At 41.4% G+C, this 24,610-nt stretch overlaps 2 protein-coding genes across 19 annotated transcripts in view; both read right to left on the bottom strand.

Annotated features, from left to right (window-relative positions):
* The window catches only part of PLA2G5 (phospholipase A2 group V), a 73,631-nt gene that overhangs the window by 28,994 nt on the left and 20,027 nt on the right, over positions 1 to 24,610 (bottom strand). Inside the window, exons 1-3 of one of the 9 annotated variants that reach the window (XM_030913389.1) lie at positions 9,278 to 9,324; positions 4,234 to 4,294; positions 282 to 397 (exon numbers count right to left, since the gene is read on the bottom strand). The exons of 1 other annotated variant lie outside the window; for it this stretch is intronic. Coding sequence is in view for 1 of the 8 variants with exons in the window: in XM_030913383.1 (XP_030769243.1) it covers positions 16,914 to 16,924 (11 nt within the window). In the remaining 7 variants the exon portion in view is untranslated. Of the gene's footprint in view, positions 1 to 281; positions 398 to 4,233; positions 4,295 to 7,547; positions 7,624 to 9,277; positions 9,325 to 12,107; positions 12,167 to 16,913; positions 16,938 to 24,610 lie in introns of those variants that run through there. 7 more of the 9 variants (XM_030913385.1, XM_030913386.1, XM_030913388.1 and 4 more) reach the window with 7 other exon arrangements.
* PLA2G2F (phospholipase A2 group IIF) overlaps positions 1 to 24,610 on the bottom strand; it is a 137,079-nt gene that overhangs the window by 92,478 nt on the left and 19,991 nt on the right. The window contains exons 1-2 of one of the 10 annotated variants that reach the window (XM_030913374.1): positions 9,278 to 9,298; positions 4,234 to 4,294 (exon numbers count right to left, since the gene is read on the bottom strand). The exons of 6 other annotated variants lie outside the window; for them this stretch is intronic. The gene's annotated coding sequence lies outside the window, so the exon portion shown is untranslated. Of the gene's footprint in view, positions 1 to 4,233; positions 4,295 to 7,547; positions 7,582 to 9,277; positions 9,299 to 24,610 lie in introns of those variants that run through there. 3 more of the 10 variants (XM_030913372.1, XM_030913373.1, XM_030913378.1) reach the window with 3 other exon arrangements.

The raw sequence follows: 24,610 nt of genomic DNA, 5'->3' as shown, positions 1-24,610 counted from the left end.
CATGATGAGAGAAGGTGGTTGCACTGGACAGATTTCATGTTCCCTGATAGCTATGGCTCCGGGCGAAGCCTTACAGAGGATTAGAGCCCCATTTCTGCCATGAACTTGCTGAGCCTGTTTCTCCATCAATACATTGGGATGATTGAGCTCCATCTGTGTTAAAAGCTCCTCCAACTCTGCATAATTATTTTTATTTTAAGCATATTCATTCCAAATCAGAGCCTGGCTCTTCATTTTCCAGGCAAGGGTTTCAAGCTTCCAACTGCAGCCTTTGCACCCACCATGCTCATCCTGCCTTTGGTCCATAGAACAGCGGTCAGATGAGGTGTCTGTCCTTCCAGCTGCCTGACTTCACATCTTAAAGCCAAGGAAGTGTCCAGTTCCAGGGCAGCCTCTCCTGGGCAGGACAGAAATCACTCCAGGATGTGAGCCAAGAAAGAACCCGCTCTTCCCCATCCCTCTCGCCACAGTTTCCACTGACCCCAGCTGGCCTCAGAGACATTTGACTAAAGAATATCCTGGCTCCATCCCAGAGCCAAAGGAGACTTTACTGCCGTTTGATAGTCTCAGAAAGTCGACTGAAAAAATGATGGAATGGGCGGCCAGCACTAACCAGGGCACTTATGTGTTGTGAGAAAATCAAATTCTTTTAGTTTTCTTCATTTTCATCTTCATTTTTATTTTTTTAGGGAGGTGGTCTCACTCTGTTGCCCAGGCTGGAGTACAGTGGTGTGATCATAGCTCACTGCAGCCTTGAACTCCCGGGTTCCCATCCTCCCACCTCAGCCTCCAGAGTAGCTAGAACTACAGGCACATGGCACTATGCCTGGCTTCAATGTAAACCAAACACAGACTCTCTGAGGGAGCATGAGTAGGTGCTTCCCCACGTCCATGGATCTTCTCAGTAGTAAGGCTTGGGCTCTGGAAACTTTAGGCCACAGATCTCTCAGAGATCTGTCCAGTGACGAGTTGACTGGGGCCAGACAAGCAACTTGTCCATCAGCTCAGAGTCTCTCAAAGGCCAGGCCTAAAACTCATCTGCCTGCCTTACTACCTGGTGTCTGGAATGGGGCCCCTAGGCACACAGATGTACCATTTATTCATCCAGTCCATCACCCAGCACACATTGACAGAGCCCCTTTCATTTCACAGGCCCTGTGCTACATGGTAGGGGAACAGGAAGGACAGCAGTGTGCCACCTCCCCTGTCCCCTCTGAATTTGTTTTTTTTGTTTTGTTTTGTTTGTTTTAATACAGATGAAGTTTCACTGTGTTGCCCAGGCTGGTCTCAAACTCCTGAGCTCAATTCATCCTCCCACTTTGGCCTCCCAAAGTACTAGGATTATAGGCATGAGCCACCATGCCCAGTCTGCTCTGAGTTTTCAGCACAGGATAGGAGAGGAGTAGGGACTTGCTTTGATCCCCCTAAAGCCACCAGAGTTTTCCTCTCAGAGGCCGTCCCTGCTCATCTTCTGTGTCTGGGAACTCCCCATTTGTTGTAAACTGAAGGACAAGTTTCTTGCATCTTTCTGGCGTGTGACGGAGAGAGACAGAGGAGTATGAGGTGCAGGGAGTTTCCTGTCTGATGGGAAAGACCATTTCATATTCTCCAGGGATTCTCAGTCTGAAGGAAGAGACAGCCTCTGTATTAGGCTGTTCCTGCACTGCTATAAGGAAATACCTGAGACTGGGTAGTTTATAAAGAAAAGAGGTTTAACGGCCTCATGGTTCTGCAGGCTTTACAGAAAGCATGGTGCCAGCATATGCTCGGCTTCTAGGGAGGCTTCAGGAAGCTTACAGTCATGGCAGAAAGTGGAGAGAGAGCAGGCACGTCACATGGCGAAAACAGGAACAAGCAAGAGATCTCAGAGTGAGAGCTCACCTATCACCAAAGGGATGGCCCAAGCCATTCATGAGAGATCTGCCTCCTTGATCCAAACACCTCCCACCAGGCTCCACCTCCAATACTAGAAATTACATTTCTACATGAGATCTAGGTGGGGACAAACATCCGAACTGTGTTAGCCTCTATCCTTAGAGACACCCAGGCTTTGAGAAGCCCCTTGCTTGGGGGACAGATCAGATACACAAATAAGAATATGCAAAGATGTACAATACTTTATAAAAAGGCAGAGGACTGGATTATTGCTGAAGGAAGGATAGGAGGTGGGTTACCCACAGGGAAGGCCTTTGGAGTAAGATATATGGAAAGAGGGATTCTTGTAGGCCCTGTTTAATTCAACCACAACGGAGAAATTTGCTTTCATAATCGTGCTTAGAGTTTTTTTTTTTTTTTTTTTTTTTTTTTTTTTTTTTTTTTTTTTTTTTTTGGAGACAGGGTCTTACTCTGTTGCCCAGGCTGGAGTGCAGTGGTGCAATCACAGCTCACTGCAGTCTCAACCTCCTAGGCTCAAGCAATCCTCCGACCTCAGCCTCCTGAGTAGCTGGGACTACAGATGTGTGCCATCATGTCCAGCTTATTTTTAAAATTTTTTCTACAGATGGGGTCTCCCTGTGTTGCCCAAGCTGATCTTGAACTCCTGAGCTCAAGTGATCCTCCTGCCTCAGCCTCCCAAAGTGCTGGGATTACAGGTGTGAGCCACCACGCCTGGTATGTGCTGAGAGATTTATCATATGAGTGGGGCAGTCAGGCCAGGGTGAGGTGGATGTGAGATGGCTATTCTGGAGCAACAATTCTTAAAGTAGAAAACAGCATGAAGTATGCTCTCTGGAAAAGATGAAGAGATGGATTCATTTGTATCCCTGGGTCAAATCCCACAGAGAGGTGAGCACAATGGAGAGATGAGGCCAATCTGGGGAGGAGGTCCGGAATCACCAGGCTGCCTGGTCCATGAAGGGCCATCCAGTTCAGTTTCCTGCTGCAACGAAAGACTTGCTCTAGGCTGGGTGCGGTGGCTTACACCTGTAATCCAAGCACTTTGGGAGGCCGAGGTGGGTGGATCACCTGAGGTCAGGAGTTCGAGACCAGCCTGACTAACATGGAGAAATCTCGTCTCTACTAAAAATACAAAATTTGCTGGACATGGTGGCGCATGCCTGTAATCCCAGTTACTCGGGGAGCTGAGGCAGAAGAATCACTTGAGCCCAGGAGGCAGAGGTGCGCCATTGCATGCCAGCCTGGGCAACAAGACTGAAACTCCATCTCAAAAAAAAAAAAAAGAAAGAAAAGAAAAGAAAGACTTGCTCTATGTAGCTCCTAAATGGGTTGTTGGCCTCCTCCTAAAAGTCATTCTGACACTAGCCACTCGTTTCCTTTGGGTCTTAAAACCACCTGCTAAAAGGATGTGCTCTTCACATCTAGCCTAAACTGACCACTGCAATGTAATGTCTTTCTGTTGAAAACACTGAACTGGCTGGGCATGGTGGCTCATGCCTGTAATCCCAGCACTTTGAGAGGCCGAGGTAGGCAGATCACCTGAGATCAGGAGTTTGAGACCAGCCTGGCCAACATGATGAAACCCCGTCTCTACTAAAAATACAAGAAAATAGCCGAGCATGGTGGTGCTTGCCTATAATCCCAGCTACTTAGGAGGCTGAGGCAGGAAAATCGCTTGAATCCAGGAGGCAGAGGTTGCAGTGAGCCAAGATTGCACCACTGCACTCCAGCCTGGGTGACAGAGTGAGACTCCACCTCAGAAAAAGAAAGAAAGAAAGAAGGTAAGTAAGTAAGTAAATAGTGAACTGATTGAAGATGAAGATAAGGGCTGATTAACAGTATTCCACCTTCAAAAGCATGGCTTTATAGTGCCATAGGTTAAGCCAAGAAGGCTGGTGGCCTATAGCAATCCGGCCCCTGCTGACCTCCAATCTATGTTTCACCCTTTGTGCTCCATTGGGCTGGGTTTTTCTCACTTCCTCCAACATCGCATTTCCTCCTTGTGTGCAGCCCTAGTGGTTACAGTATTCTCCGGAATCCTTGGGTGTGCCGGAAAAGCAGGCCCTAGACTGAGTTTCCAGAAAAGACTCCCAGAGTCACGTCCCAGAACTGATCTGTTAAGGGAACGGCTTGCTTCTACCACAACAAGGAGCTGCTCATCAAATCATGAAGCTGTTGTTACCACTTCTATCCCCAGAGTCACACCTCCACTATGACAACATATACCCACAAATCCATGCTTTATGTCCTGCCTCTTTTCCCACTCACTCAATTCCGATTTCAATTACCAAGCAAATATATCTGATAGGCAGAATCTTAAAATGGATGAAAGCTTACCTGCAAGGAAGTCTTAGTCATCATTTTTGGCTTTCCAGCCTGTGCAGAGTAGAAAGGTACACTAGAAGGAGATGAAATAGGTGTTGAGCAAGCCAGTTCACAGATAACCTCCACAGTTAGTAATCCCTTCATTTATCTGACTGATGTGCATAACCCTCTTCCCATATTTGTACTTCACTTCCAACTAAGTGGTCCTCCTTTGAGCCTATTTTCCAGTAGCATGAAGACCCCAAAATGTCCATATGGTCATATGGTCTTTCTCTTTTTGTTTTTTTTTTTTTACAGGGCCTCACTCTGTCACCCAGGCTGGAGTGAGGCAATCAAGGTTCACTGCAGCCATGATTTCCTAGGCTCAAGCTATCCTCCCACCTGAGCTTCCCATGTAGCTGTCACTACAGGCATGTGCTCCCACACCCGGCTAATATGTTTTAGTAGAGAAAAGGTCTTGCTATGTTGACCAGGCTTGAGTTGAACTCCTGAGCTCAAGCGATCCTCCTGCCTTGGCCTCTCAAAGTGCTAGGATTATAGGCATGAGCCACCACACTCGGCCATGTAATCACCTTTGTTGTTGTTGTTGTTGTTTAAACAGAGTCTCGCTCTGTCACCCAATCTGGGTGATTCTCTCACCTCAGCCTCCCGAGTAGCTGGGATTACAGGTGCATACCACCATGCCTAGCTAATTTTTGTATTTTTAGTAGAGACGGGGTTTCGCCATGTTGGCCAGGCTGGTCTTGAACTCCCGAGTTCAAGTGATCCTCCCACCTGGGCCTCCCAAAGTGTTGGGATTACAGGCGTGAGTCACTGCCCCTGGCCCATGTGATCACCTTTAACATTTAGTTTAGTTGAACCAATTTTGCGTACCCTAGTAAAGGCATTCCTCACTTGGCTACTAATATCTTCAACCTCATGACTGGGCTGCAGAGGAAGCTGTTGGCCCTGATACAATCAAGAAACCAACTTGTCAAACCGAGAAGTTGCTGCTGGAGCTGCAGCTCCAGAATCTAACACCCCTCCTACACACCGTACTGGCAAAACCACTTCCTCCAGCCTTGACTCACTCGGCCGTTAAATCAGTTCTGAATTCAAGGCTCATATGATTGTGTCTTATTTACAAATCCTGACTCTCATTCAGAAACCTAGCTGCATGTTGTCTACAAGAAGTTCACTTTACATATAAAGACATACATAGATTAAAAGTAAAAGGAAGGAGAAAGATATACCATGCTAATACTAATCAAAAGAAAGCTGGAATAGCTCTGTTAATTTCTGCAAAGCAGATTTCAAAGTAAGGAAAATTATCCAGAATAAAGAGGGGCATTTACATAATGATGAAGGGGTCGATTCTTCAAGAAGATGTAACAGTCCTTAATGTGTATGCCACTCACAACAGAGTGTCAAAACATGTGAAGCAAAAATGGACTGCAGGAGAAATAGACAAAGCCACTATTATAGTTGGAGACATAACAGCCCTCTCAGCAATGAACAGAGCCAGCAGGCAGAAAGTCAGTAAGGACATAGTTGAATTGAACAGCACCATCTAACAGCTGGATCTAAATGACATTTATAGAATACTTCTCCCAAACAACAGTAGAATACACATTCTTCGCAAGCTCATATGGAACACTCACCAAGATAGACCATATTCCAGTCCATTAAACATACCCTAACAAGTGTAAAAGAAGAGAAATCATACAATATATGCTTTTAGACCACAACGAAATTAAACTAGAAATCAATAACATAAGATAGCTAGAAAATCTCAGAATAATTGGAGATTAAACAACATACTTCTAAATAACACGTGGGTCAAAAAAGAAATCTCAAGAGGAATTTAAAAATATTTTGAACTAAATGAAAAATGAAAATATAACATCAACATTTGTAAGATGCAGTCGGGTGCAGGTGGCTTATGTCTGTAATCCCCACACTTTGAGAGGTCAAGGCAGGTGAATCACGTGAGGTCAGGAGTTTGAGACCTGCCTGGCCAACATAGTGAAACACCATCTCTACTAAAAATACAAAAATTAGCTGTGTGTGGTGGCACATACGTGTGTTCCCAGCTACTCGGGAGGCTGAGGCAGGAAAATCGCTTGAACCCAGGAGGTGGAGGTTGCAGTGAGCCAAGATTGTGCCACTGCACTCCAGCCTGGGTGACAGAGCGAGACTCTGTCTCCCCTCCCTGCCGCCCCACCCCTTTAAAACAGTATTTAAAGGAAAATGTATAACATTGAACACACACATTAGAAAAAACAAAAAAAGGACCTAAAATCAATAATCTAAGCTTCTACTTTAGGAAACAAAAAAAGGAGAGCAAATTAAGTCCAAAGTAAGTAGAAGAAAAGAAATAACAAAAATTAGGGTAGAAATAAATGAAATTGAAAATAGGACATCAATAGAGAAAAGCAATGACACCAAAAGCTGATTCTTTGAAAAGATCAACAAAATTAATAAATCTCTAGCCAGGCAACTAAGAAAAAGGAGAGAATATACAAAAAACTAATATTATAAATAAATGAGGGGCCATCACCACTGATTCCATGGACATTAAAGGAATAAAAGGAATATTATAAACAACTGCATGCTCAGAAATTTGATAACCTAGATGAAATGGACCAATTCTTTGAAAGACATAATTAGCCAAAACTCACATAAGAAGAAATAGATCATTTGAATAGGCCAGCATCTATTAAATAAATTGAATCAATAATTAATAACCTTCTAAAATAGAAACTATTAGGCCCAGATGGTTTCACTGGTAAATTTCACCAACATTTAAGGAAAAAATCGTATTAATTTTCTACAATCTCTTCCAGAAGGTAGAAGCAGAAGGAATACTCCCTAACTCATTCTATGAGGCCAGTATTATTCTAACACGAAACTAGACAAAGACATTATAAGAAAGGAGAATTACACACCACTATATCTTAAAAACATAAATGTTGGCTGGGCGCGGTGGCTCAAGCCTGTAATCCCAGCACTTTGGGAGGCCGAGACGGGTGGATCACGGTCAGGAGATCGAGACCATCCTGGCTAACACGGTGAAACCCCGTCTCTACTAAAAACTACAAAAAACTAGCCGGGCGAGGTGGCGGCGCCTGTAGTCCCAGCTACCTGGGAGGCTGAGGCAGGAGAATGGCGTGAACCCGGGAGGCGGAGCTTGCAGTGAACTGAGATCTGGCCACTGCACTCCAGCCCGGGCGACAGAGCGAGACTCCGTCTCAAAAAAAAAAAAAAAAAAAAAAAACATAAATGCAAAAATCCTCAACAAAACATTAGCAAACTGAATCCAATAATACATAAAAAGAATTACATACCACAACGAAGTCGGATTTATTCCACATATACAAGGCTGATCCAACATTTTAAAATCAATTATTGTATTCTATCACATCAACAGCCTAAAGAAGAAAAACAACACAATCGTAGCAATAGATACAGAAAAGACATTTTACAAAGTCCAGCATTTATTCATGATTTAAAACTCTCAGCAAACTAGAAATAAAAAGGAACTTTCATTGAGTTCCAAAGACTGAACCTAGGATAGAGGGACAAGATGGCTGACTAGATGCAGTCAGGAGGAACACCTGCCCCTGAGGGAGTGGGATATTGGGAAGACTGCCACACTCTTGAGTAGATCTTTAGAGGGAAGGCATTGGGAGCTACCGCACTGGGGCAGGATGCTGATGATGCAAGAGGATGTGTATTTTGGGCGGAAGGGGTATGTGGGAACCCTTTGTACTTTCAGCTCAATTTTTCTTTGAACCTAGCGGTTCTAAAAATAAAATCTTTTAAAAGAAGGGGAAAGAGGGAAAAGGAAATGCAGTGTTTAGCCTTTTAGCCTCTGGAATTCAGGAAGAGATATCAGGCGGCTGGAATAAATGTTGAGTGAGCCCAGATGCAGCAAATACCCAGATAACTCCTAAACTCCCTGCAGACCTCAGATAAAATGTCATCTTCCCAGAGAACTTTATCTGATCCCCAGATTAGTTGAAGACCTTCTGTTCAACATGTTGTTGTAGCACTTGGTTCTCCACCACACTTGCTGCATGTATCGGTCAGGGTTCAGTGAGGGAAGCAGAAACATGAGCATTAAAGAATGAGAGATTTATTATGGGAAGTAGACCTCCCGCAACTTTAAGAGGAGCTAGGGTAGCAAACGTCTAAAAGAGCGAGTGAGACAACCAAAGAAGGGTCACTGCTAGTCCCAAAGTACTGGATAGATGGACAAGTTGGATCTGCAGGGAAATCTGAGAAACTGTCTCCAACTGCCAGATTAAGATGGCAAATGGAAGTTTCTGGAGAGGTCTACTAGAAGGGGTTATCCCAGTGCAGCTACCAGCTCTATGGTTCTGCAGCCTAACATCAGGTAGTGGACCAGAGCTGTAGTTGGTCATCAAGACCAGTGGGGAGTAAGAAAAGCTGGGCGCAAAGCAGAGGAGAATGGGAACAATTGAAACCACCCCAGAGACCCAAGCACCAGTCCATCCAGAATTCTGGCTACAAGGACTTGCAGAGAATAAAGGTCACTGATTTATTTCCACCCCTAAAAGTCTTGGGCAGATTTACCTGTTGGCCCACTCTAATCTAGAACAATACAGGAAAGAGGATTCTGGGAGACACAGTTCCCAGATTAACTGAATGGATCATGGAACAATCCAGCATACAACATTCTGTGACTGTGTGGGGTTTCATCATCTGGCATACATTTCTCTGTGTTGCCAGATTGAAATGCCATCAGGGAAGAGACTGTTTTTGTTTTGCTCACAGTTGCATTCCCACATAGTACCTAGATTATTGAGTAGGTCCTCAATAAGTATTTGTTGGAGGAACAGTGATTTTTCACCAGGATTTCAGCAATGACTTGGAAAAATTATTTTTTCATTAAAAGAGGGATGCCTGCAAAATGGAAAGTCTAATAAAACATTTTGTTGGGGAAGGCATAGTGGAAAAGGCAGTCTCGTACATTACTAGTGAGAATGTGAGCTAGTTCAACCATTCTGTAGGGGAATTTGGTATCACTTAACAAAACTACATATGCACTTACCTTTAAGCCAGTAATCCCATGTCTAGAAATCTGTCCAGAAGATACAACTGCAATATTATGAAAACACATATGTACAGGTCACTGACTAAAGCAATATTTGTAATTGCAAAACAGCAGAGAAACCCTAAATGTCTATCCTGGGAGAATGGTTGGAAAAATTATAGTACATCCCAACAATGGAAGACTGTAAAAATGAAAGAGGGGCTTAGACCCCACCGAGACAGCCACCAGAAAAGACCTCTCCAAGTTGGGAGGAAAACAGTAAACATATTTTGAAAAAAAAGAAAAAAGATTTCTATCTGCTTGTATGAAATGATTTCCCACATCTAGTCCTAGGTGAAAATAGCAGAGTACAAAATGATCAATCGTCTCCTATTCATCATATAAGAAAGAAGCGGCTAAAAGAAAATATATGTGTATCTACACATTTATGCAAAAGAATTTCAGGAAGAACCAATCAAAAACAAATGCAGCTACTATGATAGACACACCCTAGAGGGACCTCCACTGAGTTCACCTTTGAATAATCCTTCCTCCTTGAGTATAGGAAGAACCCCTGAATTGCTTCTAACTAATGAAATATAGCAAAGGATGTGGGGTCGTCAGTCACTTGATTATATTACATTATAGAAGACTCTGCCTTAGTGGATTGAATTGAGAAATTCTCCTGGTGGCCTTGAAGAAGGTAGCTGTCTTGTAACTGTCTATGGAGAGGACCTCTAGGAGTTGAGGCCATGGAGGAGTGTGGGGGAGGACCAAGCAGAGGGTTATGATCTTTACATAAGAACATGGCCCAAACAACATCTTGTTTGCAGTCTTGTGAGATAACAAATCTATGTGGTTTTAAGCTGCTTGGTTTGTATTACATTGTAAGTTTCTGAAAACTTATTACACAGCAATAGATAACTAATAGTGTAAATTAGTTTGTACGGTATGGTACTATAAAGGTGGAAACACATCCATATACATTTGACAAAATCCATGGAATATACAACACAAAGAGTCAACCCTAATGTAAACTGTGAACTTTGTTTGATAATGTGTCAACATTGCGGCATTAATGGTAACAGAGGTACCCCACAGAGGTGCCATTAACAAAAGATAACTAAATCTGCAGGAGGAGAAGGGAATTAGGTGGAAAGAAGAAGAAAGTGGAAAGAGAATAGTAGAGACAAGTGAGAAGCAACACTCTTCTGAGTATTCCTTTTAGTATGACTTTCATCTTTCACAAGGGAAAGTTTTACATAGTGCCCCCCCAAAGTAATACATAATTAAAATCAACTAGGAGGTGAATGAAACCCAAAATAGAATACAATCACAAATAAATATAACTATATGAAAAATAAATTTCATAATCACACTTCAGGGAGGCAGGAAAAAAACTAAAAGACTGACCTAAATAACTTCAGAAAATAGTACTTTGATGGTATACTATAAGGCTAAAGATAAAAAGAAATGTACACAAACACTACCTGCTAGTTAGTAAAATTTTTTTCTCACAGAGGTATGGGTTATCAGTTTTGAAACTTCTTTATTTGTACTACAATTGAACAAATAGGTAAAAATATTGTAAATAAAAAAATTACTGTCAGATAAAAGAGTTATAAATTGAAAAAGGGAAGGTTTGGAATTGTGAACCCTGAATATCGGAGACAGGTCTCAGTTAATTTAGAAAGTTTATTTTGCCAAGATTGAGGACACACACCCATGACACAGCCTCAGTAGGTCCTGATGACATGAGGCCAAGGTGGTTAGAGCACAGTTTGGTTGTACACATTTTAGGGAGACATGAGACATCGATCAACATATGTAAGATGAACACTGGTTTGGTCCAGAAGGGTGGGACAACTCGAAGAAAAGGCGGGACAACTCAAAGCTGGGAGGGGACTTCCAGGTCACAGGTAGCTAAGAGACAGATGGCTGCATACTTTTGAGTTTCGGTTTAGCCACTCCAAAGGAGGCAATCAGATATGCATTTATCTTAGTGAGCAGGGGTGACTGAACAGAATGGGAGGCAAGTTTGCCCTGAGCATTTCCCAGCTTGACTTTTCCCTTTAGCTTAGTGATTTGAAGGCCACAAGATCTATTTTCCTCTCACATTTACCCCCTTTTCTTTTTTAAAATATTTTGGAGAAAGAATTTCAGAAGAAAATGAGTCTCTAGTCTCAGGTTTTGTCTGATTACTCATGGATTCCTAGATGAGTAGGCCCAGAGTTATTATGAAAGTTCATTTTTAGCAGGTTGTGAAATCTCATGTCCTCTGAAGAGAACATAGGGAGAGGAAAGGAGAAAAACAACAACAAATGAAAGAACAATCCTGGAAAATAGACATAGGCCACATTACTCTGAAGTCCATACATCAGTAGGCAGTATGAAAGTTGCTTATGTATGTAAATATGTTGCTGCTATTTTCTTATGAAATTTGAGTTGTCTAGCTTCAGTTCACAGAGCTTTACAAAAGCACAGCTTAGCTTTCAGTGACTCCAAATTAGGAAAAATGGGGAAATAAAGAAAGAAAAAAATGGAAAACATTATTTGAAAGACTTGTAGCCAAGAAGAGTTATAATTCGATCCAAGCTAACAATAGGTGTACGATATTTTTTGAAACATAATTTTTCAATCTCCAGTTTCTCATTTTTACTAAAGACAAATCGTGGTAGGACTGATTTGCTTTATTATACTTGGACTGATTTGTACACAGTACAGCAAGAATAATGATTTTTTACATAGGCTTTTAAATTGGCTTTGATGGAACTTTGTTCCATAGAAGGAATCTCAGATAAAACTTTGTTAAAGCCAAGCCAAGACACAGATTTGTACCATCAAATACCTGAGTTGGGTGAATTCCTCTCCTCTTGAGGTTCCAAGATAAACTTGGGGCTCCTGGACCTGTCAGAAAGTGACATTCTTTACTTAGCACAGGTCAGGAACCGTATACAGGGACTGTACAGACAAGGTATTGACTCCATAACTCAAGTTTGATTCCTTAAAGGAAAGCATGCCATTCCAGTCAAAGCCTTGGTAAAATAATCAGTTTCTCCAATTGTGTCCTGTTATAAATGAAAATAGATTCTTATTGCACTTATGCAATATATTGTAGGGCCATAAGTTATGAATACTCACAAATAGTTTCCAAATTCTGGAGGAATCAGGTGGAGATAAACAAATATGTTCTAAATTTTGTTCCATAGGCATATACTAAACTGTTAAAAGCTGTTAATAGCTCAAAAGAAAATTTTCCTTGACTCTAAAAAACAAAGGATCAGCAACATTTTAAGCACAAAGTCAAAAGATTACTTCAGTCTTCTATTAGTTCAGTCCATGTAGTTAATTCCTGTTCTGCTTCATATTCATGAATATTTCAGTTCTCCATGAGTCATGAAAGTTTTTCTTCTATTCTAATGTCACAATCTCCAAAGTTATCAGAAACTTGTATTTAAGAGCACCTGTGGCCGGGCGCGGTGGCTCAAGCCTGTAATCCCAGCACTTTGGGAGGCCGAGACGGGCGGATCACGAGGTCAGGAGATCGAGACCATCCTGGCTAACACGGTGAAACCCCGTCTCTACTAAAAAAAAATACAAAAAACTAGCCAGGCGAGGTGGTGGGCGCCTGTAGTCCCAGCTACTCGGGAGGCTGAGGCAGGAGAATGGCGTAAACCCAGGAGGCGGAGCTTGCAGTGAGCTGAGATCCGGCCACTGCACTCCAGCCTGGGCGACAGAGTGAGACTCCGCCTCAAAAAAAAAAAAAAAAAAAAAAAAAAAAAAAAAGAGCACCTGTTAGAGTTTCATAACTGATTATAATACCACCTTCTAAAGAGGACCAAAACAAGACAATTGTCTGTGGATGACAAAAAGTTTAGGGCAGCCATAGTCAAAGACACAATTGACAAGGAAATCTGTTACCTCTGTGGCACACGATAATTTAACATAATTATGTTAAATTACCATAATTAATTAACAACATAACTAATTAACATAATTACTACTGATAATGTACACTAAGTCAATCAGAATTATAGAAGTTTTCCATGATTTTGGAACACATACCAATAACATATTTACATAAATATAACCCAAAGAAAAGCAAACACTATTTCATATTTGACAATGTTTCCTGTATAATTTTTATACCAAATAAGCCAAATTATGTCATCTTTGGACTTCAGGGAAACTAACATCTTAAAGGATTAATTAGGTCAGAAAAATACATAATTTATAATTTGATTTTGGAAAGTTTATAAAATATCAAAGGTTTAAAACACTTGATATCAGAGGTCATTGTAAAATAAGTCATTCATTTGACCAAAGTGATAACTCAAGTTATTTCCCAAAAAAAGGCAAAAACCTTCATTCTTTGAGAAAGGAGACTTAACTTTCCAAACTATAAGCCCAAATAAAATAGCACAAAGCCAATTAAATTTGTTTTTCAAAATTTTATGAACAATCTATAAAGTGTTAATCTTGACCATAAGATATAACTTCCATAAGCCTTTTATAACCTTTACTTAAAAGTCAGTTAATGCTTCAAGAAAACCTTATTAATCTGACACAGGGCCCCATATGCTGGTCTTGCATCAGTGTGCCTTTGACATTAATGATTAACTTATAGAGAAACGGAACTTACTTTATCTCTCAAAATTGGCCCTTACAACCTCACATGCCCACCTCTTCCATGATAGCCCCTGGGCCTTAAGGCATTGAATAGCTTTAATTTCGAGCCCTGTGTCTAAGAATGCAGTTTATTTTGATTGGCATCTTCTACCAGGCCTGAAGATGAGGCTTTAATTGCTGACACTGTTTAAGATCTAGCAGGATTTGGTGTCCTTTTTAGACCCAGGAGTCAAAGCCCTGTAACTCAATGTCACAAATACTTTAAAAGCACATACAGAAAGATACATGAATGTAATAATCTCAATTTAAAAAATTTTTTATTTCTTTTTTTTCCTAAGCAAACTAAAACTTAATAATAATGACATAAGAATTGTTTCAATAAACCATAAAATCTGTTAGGCCAGTTACCAAAAGGCAAAAGAAAAGACCTTCTGTACTGCACAGAATATTATGTCAGAAGACAACATTTCCTTTAGATCTTTAAGAAAACATTGTTAGCATTAGGCCACAACAAATAAAACTTGAGGAAAAAACTTATATGAGCTGAAAATAAGTTAAAGGAGAGTGTTACTACTTCATGCTCTTTAAAGGAGGAGAGAAAACTGAAAATGGTGAGATGTAATAACAGTTGAACTTTGGGTTTGTATTCATCTGTTCTCATGCTGGCAATAAAGACATACCTGAGACTGGGTAATTTATAAAGGAAAGAGGTTTAATGGACTCACTCTTCCATATGGCTGGGGAGGCCTCACAATCATGGCAGAAGACCAAGAAAGAGCAAAGGAACATCTTACATGTCACCAGGCAAGAGAGCATAGCATGTGCAGGGCAACTTCCCTTTGTAAAACCATCAGATTTTGTGAGACTTATTCACTATCATGAGAATAGCATGGGAAAAATCCACCTTCATGATTCAATTACCTCCCACTGGCTCCTTCCCATGACATGTGGGATCATTACAATTCAAGGTGAGATTTGGGTGGGGACACAGAGCCAAATCATATCAGGGTTAAAAAAAAAAAAAGCTCTTATAATTTATTAAGAGTAAATCAATTCCTTAAGAAAATTTCATTGTTCTAACCAATTTAGTGTGTAAGATTTTTTACATCAAGCCCAATCTCTAGAAAGACCATTATAATGTACCTTTAATTATAGATAACTTGATTGTATAAAAGCTTTTTTAAATAAATCCTCTTATTGTGACTTACACAGATCATTCATGATATGCCTGAGCTTTCTGGTTTGTCCTGAACATCCCTGTTTCTTAAATAACCAGTCATTTTATTCTAGGACTAAATTTACCATACAAGATTCTTTCTCATATAAAATTATTTATCTAAGCTTTTTTTTTTTTTTTTTACCAAAAAAAGCCTCTTTATTTTTATAACTTTCTTTCCACCTCTCTTATTTCCTTGTTCCTTTTACTTTGTTTTATATATAACCTTTAAATAAGCTTTGAATTAGACAAAAATTGTTCAACTTTTTAAAAAGAACACAATTTTTTTTAGAAAGAATGTTTTCCTACAAATGTATTTTTATTGGAAAATACCCAAATAATGAAATATCTATTACTTAATTTAATATAACTTTAGATTCTAAATTGCGACATTTGTCTACAAGTATTTATGCCATTACATTTACCTAATTATTTTATTTTAATCATTTACCTAGATTATTTATGAAAACTGTCATAGTCATCATTTAAAGTTATGGAACCACCATTGCAAAATTACAACAGAGACAGCAAATAAGATCTGACCTGACTCCATCTTGTTTTTAACCTCCAAACTCTTCTTGTCCATACGTGGGCATAGGCCAAACTAACTTTTGGAGGAACTTAGTTTATACTTTAGCTTTGAAACAAAGATGATAACGGTCCTTTCTCAAAACAAACCTTACTGCCTGTGGACTAGACTGCCTAAAGCCACAAGATTAGAAGTTATGGTAATCTTACTAAATTCAAGATGTAGCTAGTTTCATTAAACAAATATCAATGTCTTATTTATTAGAAATTACACAAGCAAAGATCATTCTCTTTGGGGCTTGGTTTAGAGTTTTGTAATCCCTATTCCAAATTCTGATGCCTTATAGTATTTGGCAGGGATATGTATAAATTTCTTGATTAATAAGTGCAAACAAAAATGTATGCTGGAAATTCTTAAGACATTTCTAATATTATTATGCTTTACCAATAATTTTAAAGTTATCTTATTTATTAAAGATTTTACTTAAGTTACATAAACCTGAAAAAGCATTTGACTACTCTTTTCTTTTTTCCTGACAAAGTATTTGATTCAAGAGCTTTTATTTTCTTAAGCCAATTAATTAGAGCTCTTTTATATATTTTCAGTAGTGAAACATTGTGTACACAACACATAAATAGATAGATGTATTAGGCATGCCAATAGAAGTACATCTTATAGAGTCATAAAAAATTCTTTTCTCCCCTCTCAGACTTTAAAATTCTTGAAAACCTGTTTCAATAACCTGTATCAATTATTGGCAACCCTAGGCAGTTGTCAGCTAAGTCGTCTTAAATTTGCATATTAAAGGAAATTAATCAGGTGAAAATCAAATAGTAAAATTTACATCATTAGGTACAGAGAGAAAAGGTCCAGTGAACTAGAGGGAAATTAAAATGGATTGAATTGCCAATTAAACATCAAATTATAAGGCCTTTTAAATATATACACACGTACACATACACACACAGACACACACACACAAAGATCCTATAGCTTTTACTTCAGAATTTTAGCCATGAGATAAATACAAATTCACCAGCATGCAAACAAAAAACCTGTTGGATCCAAACAGTGATTTTTACCTTAATAGAAAAATAACAGCAGACTCAAAGCAGGCAGAAAATAAAACAGAGGAAAAAAGAGAATTTAGGAACTCTGTACTTTGCAGGTTGACCTTACAGCTCTTTTTCCTTAATGTAAATGTGCAAAAAGACCACACTACTTCCATTTTACATAAACTCTCCCAAGTAGAGATGCCGTAAAACTTACAGAGTACTCACAGAGCAGTCATTCTCTTTGTTTGCTCCTCATTCTTACATCATTTATTTCCCGCTTTTTTATTCCTAAAAGGAGGAACTGGGCTGTGGCCTAGGGTTTTTGGGTGGTGGATCAATGTGTGCTTGCTTGTGGGCAGGACTCCACAGTGTGTCACTACTGAGTTGTTTCCACCCTCTTACATGTCTCAGTTTCTCTCTCCAGAGGTCTATGACCTCAGAGAGGTCTCAAAACGCTGGGCCATCAGCCCTTATATGAATTTCCTGGATGAGCCCTATTCTTTCAAATTAATTGTTGTTGAGGATTTCCCCACAAGGCTGCTGCAAATCACAGGGGTCAAACCCCCAGACGCTCCCACAAGGCCCCTGGTCACCCAGGGGCACCTTTTGGCTGGGAGGAGCAAAATGACCTTTCTCTTCAGAGCTGAGAAAACTCAGTCTCTCATTTACCTATGAAAACAACATTTCCTCACACAAATGCACACAGACAAGCTCAATCAAGATGAATTTTGGGAGAAAAAATAAATAGAGAAGACCCTTTAGAATGCATCTCCAAACTAGAATTAGGGTCCTTAAACAACAACTTCCTAGGAGAAAATAAGAAACAACAGCCAAGACCACTTTCTGTAAACTGTGCCCAGCCACCCCTACTTTGTAGCTCCCGTTTGCCATTACACATGCCAAGGTCAAATCCTCTCACAGTACAAGGTAATCACTGGTATCCCCAAAGCCAAAGAGGTCAGGTCATTCAATACAGGAAACCAGAGCTTTAGACCTAAGAAGAATCTGCCCATGACTCTCAAAATTCCACAAAGAAAGAAGAACATCCCAAAAGGGGTGATTGGTACCTTTGTTCCGAATTCTTTAAAGGGGTTCAAGTCATTAGAAGCCTTTTCTAGATTTTTGGTGTTGCAGATGGCAAGAGAGGGAAGGAGATAAAGGGTGGAAAAAAAGTAAAAGAACTTTTTTTTTAAGACAGGAAGTAAACACAGAAACCAAGCACATGGTTTTGTTTCTTTTTTTGTTTGTTTGTTTTTTCCTCTTTTGCAGTTGCAAGGAATTTTAACCAAATTAGAGAGGTTTTGTTACCCATAATTTGGAATTCTCACTTGGATTTAACCAAGTCAGGTAGAGTTGGTCAAATCTGATTGGCAAAAGACGGGAAGAAACAACAACAAAAAAAACCAACAACATGATCGCTGAGCACTCTAGTGGTAAAAAGAAATTGAGACAAGCTGGTTGTTAGACTTTAGACAAGACAAAATCCAAATTCAGCTACTTACTTAGGGATGGGTCTCAGGCTGAAGACTGTCCTCTACCATCCTAGAAGCAGGAAAAAACTCAAACTCATCCTCCCTGCTGGGAGTGAGCTCAAATTCCATAAAGGAGTTACCTGCCTTCCAACATCATGGAAACAGGAAATCTTGCTTTCCTTGTTGGAAGCAAGTAAAACTCAAAAAAGGGGGCGGGGAGGGGGAGAGTTGTACGGCAAAATAAACTTTGGATCTCAACCAAATATTGGGACATCAGGGATTCTCTGTGTCATGCGTATCAGTGTGAAGAGACCACCAGACAGGTTTTGTGTGAGCAATAAAGCTGTTTATTTCACCTGGGTGCAGCCTGCACATGGAGGTGCGTGACATTTGCTGCTGTGACTCCGATAGGGGGATCTCCCTTGGGAGATCACTCCCCTATCCTCCTGCTCTTTGCTCCCTGAGAAAGATCCACCTATGACCTCTGGTCCTCAGACCAACCAGTCCAAGGAACATCTCACCAATTTTAAATCGGGTAAGTGGCCTCTTTTTACTCTTCTCCAACCTCTCACTATCCCTCAACCTCTTTCTCCTTTCAATTTTGGCACCACCCTTCAACCTCTCCCTTCTCTTAATTTCAGTTCCATTCCTTTTCTGGTAGAGACAGAAGGAGACACGTTTTATCCATGAACTCAAAACTCCAGCGCCGGTCACAGACTCGGGAAGACAGTCTTCCCTTGGTGTTTAATCACTGCGGGGATGACTGCTTGATTATTCACCCACATTTCAGAGGTGTCTGATCACTGCAGGGATGCCTGCCTTGATCCTTCACCTTGGTGGCAAGCTCACCTCCCCGAGGGGGGCAAGTAAGCCCCCAATCCTTCTTTCTGTGTCTCTACCCTCTCTTTTCTCTGGGCTTGCCTCCTTCACTATGGGCAACCTTCCACCCTCCATTCCTTCTTCTTCTCCCTTAGCCTGTGTTCTCAGGAACTTAAAACCTCTTCAACTCACACCTGACCTAAAACCTAAATGCCGGCCAGACACGGTGGCTCATGCCTGTAATCCCAGCACTTTGGGAGGCTGAGGTGGGTGCGTCATGAGGTCAGGAGATCGAGGCCATCCTGGCTAACACAGTGAAACCCCGTCTCTACTAAAAATACAAATAATTAGCTGGGCATGGTGGTGGGTGCCTGTAGGACCAGCTATTCAGGAGGCTGAGGCAGGAGAATGGCGTGAACCCAGGAAATGGAGTTTGCAGTGAGCCGAGATTGCACCACTGCACACTCCAGCCTGGGTGACAGAGCAAGACTCCATCTCAAAAAAAAACCAAAACACAAAAAACAAAAACAAAAACAAAAAATCACCTAGATGCCTTATATGCCTTATTTTCTTCTGCAATACTGCTTGACCCCAATACAAACTTGACAATGGTTCCAAATAGCCAGAAAATGGCACTTTCAATTTCTCCATCCTACAAATCTAGATAATTCTTGTCATAAAATGGGCAAATGGTCTGAGATGCCTGATGTCTAGGCATTCTTTTACACATTGGTCCCCCCTTAGTCTCTGTTCCCAATGCAACTTATCCCAAATCCTCCTTCTTTCCCTCCCACCTGTCCCCTCAGTCCCAACCCCAAGCGTTGCTGAATCTTTTCAATCTTCCTTTTCTACCAACCCATCTGACCTCTCCCCTCCTCCCTAGACTGCTCCTCCTCAGGTCACTCCCGGTCAGGCTGAATCAGGCTCCAATTCTTCCTCAGCCTCCGCTCCTCCACCCTATAATCCTTCTATCAACTCCACTCCTCACACCCAGTCTGGCTTTCAGTTTCATTCCATGATTAGCCGTCCCCGACCTGCCCAACAATTTCCTCTTAAAGAGGTGGCTGGAGCTAAAGGCGTAGTCAAGGTTAATGCTCCTTTTTCTTTATCTAACCTCTCCTAAATCAGTTAGCATTTAGGCTCTTTTTTTATCAACTATAAAAACCCAGCCCAGTGCATGGCTTGTTTAGCAACAACCCTTAGACACTTTACAGCCTTGGACCCGGAGGTACCAGAAGGCTGTCTTATTCTCAATATGTATTTTATTACCTAATCTGCTCCAGACATTAAATAAAGCTTCAAAAATTAGAATCTGGCCCTCAAACCCTACAACAGGAATTAATCAACCTTGCCTTCAAGGTGTGCAATAATAGAGAGAAGGCAGCCAGACAGCAACGTGTTTCTGAGTTACAATTACTTGCCTCTGCTGTGAGACAAAACCCAGCCACACCTCCACCATGCAAGAACTTCAAAATACCTAAGCTGCACATGCCTAAGCCACAGTGGTCAAGCATTCCTACAGGACCTCCTCCATCAGGATCTTGCTTCAAGTGCCAGAAATCTGGCCACTGGGCCAAGGAATGCCCACAGTCCAGGATTCCTCCCAAGCCATGTCCCATCTGTGCAGGGACCCACTGGAAATCACACTACCCAGCTTGCCTGGCAGCCACTCCTGGAGCCCCTAACGCTCTGGCCCAAGGCTCTCTGACTCCTTCCCAGATCTGCTCAGCTTAGTGGCTGAAGACTGACAATGCCCAATCACCTCGGAAGCCCCCTAAACCATCACAGATGCCGAGCTTTGGGTAACTCTCACGGTGGAGGGTAAGTCCATCCCCTGTTTAATTGATGGGGGGCTACCCACTCCACATTATCTTCTTTTCAAGGGTCTGTTTCCCTTGCCTCCATAACTCTCATGGGTTATGACAGCCAAGCTTCAAAACCCCTTAAAACTCCCCCACTCCGGTGCCAACTTGGACAACCTCCTTTTATGCACTCTTTTTTAGTTATCCCCACCTGCCCAGTTCCCTTATTAGGCTGAGAGATTTTAACCAAATTATCTGCTTCCCTGACTAATCCTGGACTACAGCCACAGCTCTTTGCTGCCCTTCTTCCCAACCTAAAGCCTCCTTCGCATCTTCCTCTCATATCTGCCTACCTTAACCCACAGGTGTGGGACACCTCTACTCCCTCCCTGGCAACTGATCACACACCCATTACTATCCCATTAAAACCTAATCACCCCCTTACCCCACTCAAAGCCAATATCCCATCCCACAGCAGGCTTTAAAATGATTAAAACCTGTTATCACTCGCCTGTTACAGCATGGCCTTCTAAAACCTATAAACTCTCGTTACAATTCCCCATTTTACCTGTCCAAAAACTGGACAAGTCTTACACGTTAGTTCAGGATCTGCACCTTATCAACCAAACTGTTTTGCCTATACACCCCGTGATGCCCAACCGGTATACTCTTGGTCCTCAATACCTCCCTCCACAACTCACTATTCCATTCTTGATCTTAAAGATGCTTTTTCCATTATTCCCCTACACCCCTTGTCCCAGCCCCTTTTTGCTTTTACTTGGACTGACCCGGACACCCATCAGTCTCAGCAACTCACCTAGGCTGTACTGCCACAAGACTTCAGGAACAGCCCCCATTACTTCAGTCAAGCCTTTTCTCATGATTTACTTGCTTTCCATCCATCTGCTTCTCATCTTATTGAATATTTTGACAATCTTCTACTTTATAGCCTCTCATACAAATCTTCCCAACAGGATACCCTCCTGCTCCTCCAACATCTGTTCTCAAAAGAATATCACGTATCCCTCTCCAAAGCCCAAATTTCTTCCTTATCCATTACCTATCTCAGCATAATTCTTAATAAAAACACACACGTTCTCCCTGCTGATCATGTCTGGCTAATCTCCCAAACCCCAACCCCTTCTATAAAGTAACAACCCCTTTCCTTCCTAGGCATAGTTAGGTATTTTTGCCTTTGGATACCTGGTTTTGCCATCCTGACTAAACCATTATATAAACTCACAAAAGCAAACCTCGCTGACCCTATAGATCCCAAATCCTTTCACCACTCCTCTTTCCGTTCCTTAAAAACAGCCCTAAAATCTGCTCCCACACTAGCTCTCCTTAACTCATCCCTACCCTTTTCATTACACACAGTCAACGTACAGGGCTATGAGGTCAAAATTCTTACACAAGAGCCAGGACCACACCATGTAGCCTTTCTGCCGGAACAACTTGACTTTACTGTTTTAGGCTGGCCCCACATTATTCCTAATACCACACCTGACCCCCATGACTGTATCTCTCTGATCCACCTGACATTCACTCCATTTCCACATATTTCCTTCTTTCCTGTTCCTCACCCTGATCACACTTGGTTTACTAATGGCAGTTCCACCAGGCCTAATCACCACTCACTGGCAAAGGCAGGTTATGCTATAGTATCTTTCACATCTATCATTGAGGCTACCATTCTGCCCCCCTCCACTACCTCTCAGCAAGCCAAACTCATTGCCTTAACTCAGGCCCTCACTCTTGCAAAAGGACTACCTGTCAATATTTATACTGACTCTAAATATGCCTTCCATAGCCTACACCACCATGCTGTTATATGGGCTGAAAGAGGTTTCCTCACTATGCAAGGGTCTTCTATCTTTAATGCCTCTTTAATAAAAATTCTTCTCAAGGCCACTTTATTTCCAAAGGAAGATGGAGTCATTCACTGCAAGGGCCATCAAAAGGCATCAGATCCCATCACTCAGGGCAACACTTATGCTGATAAGGTAGCTAAAGAAGCAGCCAGCATTCCAATTTCTGTCCCTCACTGCCAGGTTTTCTCATTCTCATCAGTCACTCCCACCTACTCCCCCACTGAAACTTCCACCTATCAATCTCTTCCCACACAAGGCAAATGGTTCTTAGACCAAGGAAAATATCTCCTTCCAGCCTCACAGGTCCATTCTATTGTGTCATCATTTCATAACCTCTTCCATGTAGGTTACAAGCCACTAGCCTGTCTCTTAGAACTTCTCATTTCCTTTCCATCATGGAAATCTATCCCCATGGAAATCACTTCTCAGTGTTCCATCTGCTATTCTACTACAATCCTCAGGGATTGTTCAGGCCCCCTCCCTTCCCTACACATCAAGCTCAGGGATTTGCCCCTGCCCAGGACTGGCAAATTGACTTTACTCACATGCCCCAAGTCAGGAAACTAAAATATCTCTTGGTCTAGGTAGACACTTTTACTGGATGGGTAGAGGTCTTTCCCACAAAGTCTGAGAAGGCCACCACGGTCATTTTTTCCCTTCTGTCAGACATAATTCCTCTGTTTGGCCTTCCCACCTCTATACAGTCTAATAACAGACCGACCTTTGTCAGTCAAATCACCCAAGCAGTTTCTCAGGCTCTTGGTATTCGGTGGAACCTTCATACCCCTTACCATCCTCAATCTTCAGGAAAGGTAAAACAGACTAATGGTCTTTTAGAAACACACCTCACCAAGCTCAGCCACCAACTTAAAAAAATCTGGACAGTACTTTTACCACTTGCGCTTCTCAGAATTCAGGCCTGTTCTCAGGATGCGACAGGGTACAGCCCATGTGAGCTCCTGTATAGACACCCCTTTTTATTAGGCCCCAGTCTCATTCCAGACACCAGCCCAAGTTGGACTGCACCCCTAAAATTTGTCATCCCTACTATCTTCTGTCTAGTCATACTCCTATTCACCGTTCTCAATTACTCATAAATGCCCTGCCCTTGTTTACACTGCTGGTTTACACTTTTCCTCCAAATCATCTTAACTGATATCTCCTGATTTTACTTCAAACCATCACCCTTAAGTCTCTCTTAAAGTGGATAGAAGATCTTCAGTGGAAGGTACACTCCAGTTCTTTCACCTTGATAAAGTCCTATTCTTTACTTTTATATTTACTCGTATTCTTGTTCCCATTCTTATGCCACCCTCTACCTCTCCCCAGCTGTCTCCACCACACTATCGATCTCACTCACTCTCTCCTAGCCATTTCTAATCCTTCTTTAACAAACAATTGCTGGCTTTGCATTTCTCTTTCCTCCAAAATCACCGAGGCCTTGATTTACTAAAAAAAAAAAAAAAAAAAAAAATTCCATATATTTTTAAATAAAGAGTGTTGTTTTTACCCAAATCAATCTAGCCTGGTAAATGACAACATAAAAAAACTCAAGGTTAGAACCCAAAAACTCACCAACTAAGCAAATAATTACACTGAACCCCCTTAGGCACTCTCTAATGGGATGTCCCAGGTCCCCCCAATTCTTAGTCCTATAATACCTGTTTTTCTCCTTCTCTTATTTGGACCTTGTGTCTTCTGTTTAGTTTCTCAACTGATACAAAACCATATCCAGGCCATCACCAATCATTCTATACAACAACTGTTCCTTCTAACAACCCCACAATACCACCCCTTACCACAAAATCTTCCTTCAGCTTAATCTCTCCCACTCTAGGTTCCCACACTGCCCCTAATTCTTCTTGAAGTAAGGGAGGAGACCACCCCTCATATTGTCTTATGTTCAATTTCTGCCTCCAAAGAAAGAAGTAAAAACTAAAAGGCAGAAATGAAATCCA

The sequence above is a fragment of the Rhinopithecus roxellana genome, chromosome 12 (genome assembly GCF_007565055.1).
Source record: "Rhinopithecus roxellana isolate Shanxi Qingling chromosome 12, ASM756505v1, whole genome shotgun sequence".
Lineage (NCBI taxonomy): Eukaryota > Metazoa > Chordata > Mammalia > Primates > Cercopithecidae > Rhinopithecus > Rhinopithecus roxellana.
Note: the sequence above shows the minus strand (reverse complement) of the source record. Positions and strands in the feature narration are given on the sequence as shown.